This window comes from Galeopterus variegatus, unplaced genomic scaffold, assembly GCF_000696425.1.
Source record: "Galeopterus variegatus unplaced genomic scaffold, G_variegatus-3.0.2 Scaffold6572, whole genome shotgun sequence".
Classification (NCBI taxonomy): Eukaryota; Metazoa; Chordata; class Mammalia; order Dermoptera; family Cynocephalidae; genus Galeopterus; species Galeopterus variegatus.
This window is the reverse complement of record NW_007732683.1, coordinates 33,122-36,970: the sequence shown is the minus strand read 5'-3', so window position 1 is coordinate 36,970 and position 3,849 is coordinate 33,122. Positions and strand designations below refer to the sequence as shown.

At 49.5% G+C, this 3,849-nt stretch overlaps 1 protein-coding gene across 1 annotated transcript in view; it reads left to right on the top strand.

The window, feature by feature from the left end:
• Positions 1 to 3,849, top strand: part of DPP6 (dipeptidyl-peptidase 6) — a 102,566-nt gene that overhangs the window by 78,902 nt on the left and 19,815 nt on the right. The window contains exon 9 of the mRNA XM_008591025.1: positions 992 to 1,090. Coding sequence (XP_008589247.1) covers positions 992 to 1,090 — 99 coding nt within the window. The remainder of the gene's footprint in view (positions 1 to 991; positions 1,091 to 3,849) is intronic.

Genomic DNA, 3,849 nt, shown 5'->3' with positions numbered 1-3,849 from the left:
GGGAGTTTGGTTCAACGTTCATTGTAACATTGTTTATGATAATAAACATGTAACATTGTTTACTCTTTAAAACGTTCACAAGTTATAGCTGTTTCGAAGTGATTTGATGAGCCAAAGGTAGAGCTCCTTGCAGATGAAATTTCCCTTCACAATGAACCACAAGTTGTCCTTACACATAGGCTTAAAGTGAGAAGGAAACAGGAAGGCAGATGGTTTTTATTACAGATCAGATGGTGAAATAAGTGGAATAGCTTAATGAACTGGGCTCCTGAGGGGGCTTCCTTGCAACTGGAGAAAAGCGTAATGAGGGCATTTATGTGTTGTTACAAACTAAAGAATAAAAACCCAGTGCATCTAAGCCACAGGCACAGAGTTTACCTGAGTCTCTCTGACATGGCGGGAGGATGGATGGTCAGTCCCGCTACACCATAACGTGCTGCTCGTGTGGCTTTAATGCCAATGAATATAACCATCCAAATTAAGGTCTCCAAAGACCAGACAACCTTATGTTTAAGATAAGAAATCTGAATTCATTTTTTCGTGGGAAAATTTAATAAAGAAAACACTCTAGTTTCTACTCTCCCTTCCTTCCCTGGTTATTATGGACACTTTATTTGGAAAACCTTTTGTCTTAACAGATTTTAATGTTGATTTTCCTAAAACCAGCAGTCTTGAGATGAATCATACCAAAACCCATACACGTAAATGAGAAATGTCATGCAGAACAAAAGTCTGTGGGGACAGAGGAGGTGGTAGCCTAATATGTGGACAGAATCTCTGATCTGCCCGGGTTCCTGATGTGAGACTCGGTTTTCCATCGTGTAACCTGAGCAGGTGATTCAATGTCTCGGTTTCTCGGTCTGTGCAATAAAAATAGTAATAGGACTGATGTAAGAATTAGGGGTGTGATGCACATGAAAACCCACGGCTCACATAGGTACTCAGTAAAGGATGACTAAATCTCAATGTGATATTTTTTTCTCTCTTTCAGAAATTTTCGACCTAGAAACAAATGAACACGTGCAGAAAGCCGTAAATGACCGACAGATGCCTAAAGTAGAATACAAGAAAATCGAGATTGACGATTACAGTAAGTGCTGCTTTTTTCTCCTTTAAAAAGAAAAACAAAACGTCTCTGGGATCGCCATGCAGGGAAGGCTCACGGCCTCACACAGGTGGTCTCCTTGCCTGGCAGCTTGTGCTGCCCTGAGCTTGTTGTGTTCAGAACCAAGATCCTCACTCTGGTAACAACCCAGAAGAGGCAGAGCCTGTGATTTCTGTCCTTGAGAGGTTAGCAATTAAGTAAGATCTCACACGGAAACTCTGTCTTTCTTTGGTGAACGTGTTGTGACACTGTCCAGAAAAAACACCTTCCCTCTGGAAACTCCTTTTCTGTGTCATCTGACATCTCCGTGACTTCATCACCTCTGCATGTAGACTTGGGGCTGACGAGGGGTGTCCTGGCAGCTGGCGTGTCGTTACACCCAGAGAAGCCTTTACATTCTGCCTTCCTTTGTGTCCTTCATCCTCTTGAACTGCCCATCCCGTCATCCCGTAAGTTTTTACGAGCTCTGACTATGTGCTTGGCACTGAAAAACCCCAGAGTGCTGGCTGGAAGTGGACTCATGTCCCCAGGAGGGAGTCAAGAGTGCTCAGGGCTTCGATGCTCACCTCTAGGCAGGTGGCTTCCAAGTCAACTCGGCCAGTCCTGTGGTCCTAACTGCCCACTAGACATTCACCCCTGAAACCCCAGGTGTAAAATGCCCACAGCACATCTTACCGTCTTCCCCCCAGAACCCTGTGCCCCTCGACTTTCCTGCATTTATGGACAGCACCTTTTGTTTGCTGGTTGGTGTCCAATAGCATAGATTCAGACCTCAAAGCTGCCTTTGAGTCATTCATTCAGATGCCATCTACCCTTCACCTCTGAGGTTGTGAATAGGATCCATCTCCTGTGTGAACTCTGACTGATTGACACTGCTGGAGCTTTTTGCTGAAGAGGAGAGAAGGCTGCCAGGGCTCCACAGGAAAGAGTGTTAACACTGACAAGCGCTGTAGTGCCTGCACTGCCAGGACAGAGCAAGAGCCACACCGCCTCGTGCTTGTGTCCCTGACCGTCTCTGGAAGCTCTTTGTCTGCCCTTTCCCTTACAGTAGCTGTCACCTGCATCAGCGGGCCCTGAAGTATTAGCAGGCACCCCTCCTACCCGCCGTCCTCAGCAGGTTAGAGGAGACACAGCCACCTGCGGACTGTGAGCTCCTAAGAGTGCAACCAAGGCTCACCCCACGAAACAAAAACACATTGATGCAAACGGGATGTGTGAGCACCGCAGAGCTGCTTCACCTAGAGCAGAGAGCAAAGAGCAGGGGCGTTCAGAGAGGACCCTGAGACCCACCAGCTCGTGTGGGGAGGCTCCCTGGAATGTGGCACTGGAATGGGGTCCCTGGAGGTGGCTTTAGGGGACAGAGAGGAGGGCAGAGTGCAAGCCAGAGGAGGGGGCCACATGAGCCGGTGCTTAAGCAGGAATTAGTGATATTCCCCATGGTGGGTCGGGAGGCTGCCTGGAGATCCAGCCTGCGGGGGAGTCCCGGGGCAGAGCCAAGACACAGGGGCCTCACTCTGCAGCCCCCATGCTGTCCCTGCAGCCAGCCTCAGCCTGCTCCCCAAAACATCCCCCTCCCAGGCTTGGGCAATAGGGAGTCCTTCTCTCAGAACTATTTAGACATTGCTAGAAATCCATGCATTTCCCCTGTTGTCCTATAAAGAGATGTATTTGCCTCTGAGCGTCAGAAAAGTATGAAAATCCTTCTCCCCTGCCCACCACAAATCCAGAAGCTTTCTTTTCTGAAACCCCAAATGTGACTGCTCTGAGGGAGGGGACAGTGAAGGAAATGAATATGGAGGTGTCCAGGGGAGGAGCAGGAACTGAACTTAAGAAAACCGTAAATGGAGGCTGTGGCAGTCCGCTCTGGCCGAGAAACGTGCTCGGGCCCACTCACTCCCACTGTCCTTGAGCCTGCCTCCCTGTCCCCTCAGGCTCCTGCACAGCCTGGCGGCCGCATGTCATTCCTTCACAGAGTCCTTCCCAACCTGCTCAAGCCCAGTCTCCCCCAACCCAATCTACTCACGGCCGTCCCCGCAGTGTCCCCTGATCCTGAAGCCCCAATGCATGAATATCACCCCCTCTCTCCTCAAAAATTCAGAAACGACATTTAGAAGCAAATAACCAACTTTCCACGCTTGCCACCAGCTCTTTCCAGATGGGCTTTCCTGGAAAGGTAAATGGGCCCAGCTCCAAGGGAAGAAGGCACGCGGCAGGGGCAGTGACCGGCACTGAAGGTCACGCCTTTGGATCACAGAAACCTGAACGATGTCAGCCCTAGCCCCTACCCACGTCCCCCCCCCCCATTTCATGCTACCAGAGGCCAAGGCTTTCATTAGTAAAGTAAGAATCTTCAGGAAGGGCTCCCCTGACATGTTCAGCCAGTCAGAGCCCACCTTCCAAGGTCTGCCCTTGGGCTTATTAGTGGCAGGAAGCAGCCCAGACCATGTTTTATGGATATTTAAATGACAAAGTCCAATGCTTGCCTTTCTGCCAGTCCCTGGGTTATTGATCTAATTTGCAATCCATTAACATTCATCCCAAATCAGTCATCAGAAGCCAATCAGAGCCAGGCTGCCCAGCCTGCCTCCCAAGCCTGGGGGCGTATCTGTACAGTAATTGTATTGAAAAGCCACTAATCCCACTTTAATTGCTGTGCCTTTGGTAATCTGGGTTGTAGTTGACATCAGTAAACAAACTCCAACTTGGCTGGAAGGTTTGTTTGGGGAGGGGGGGGGAGGGGGGGG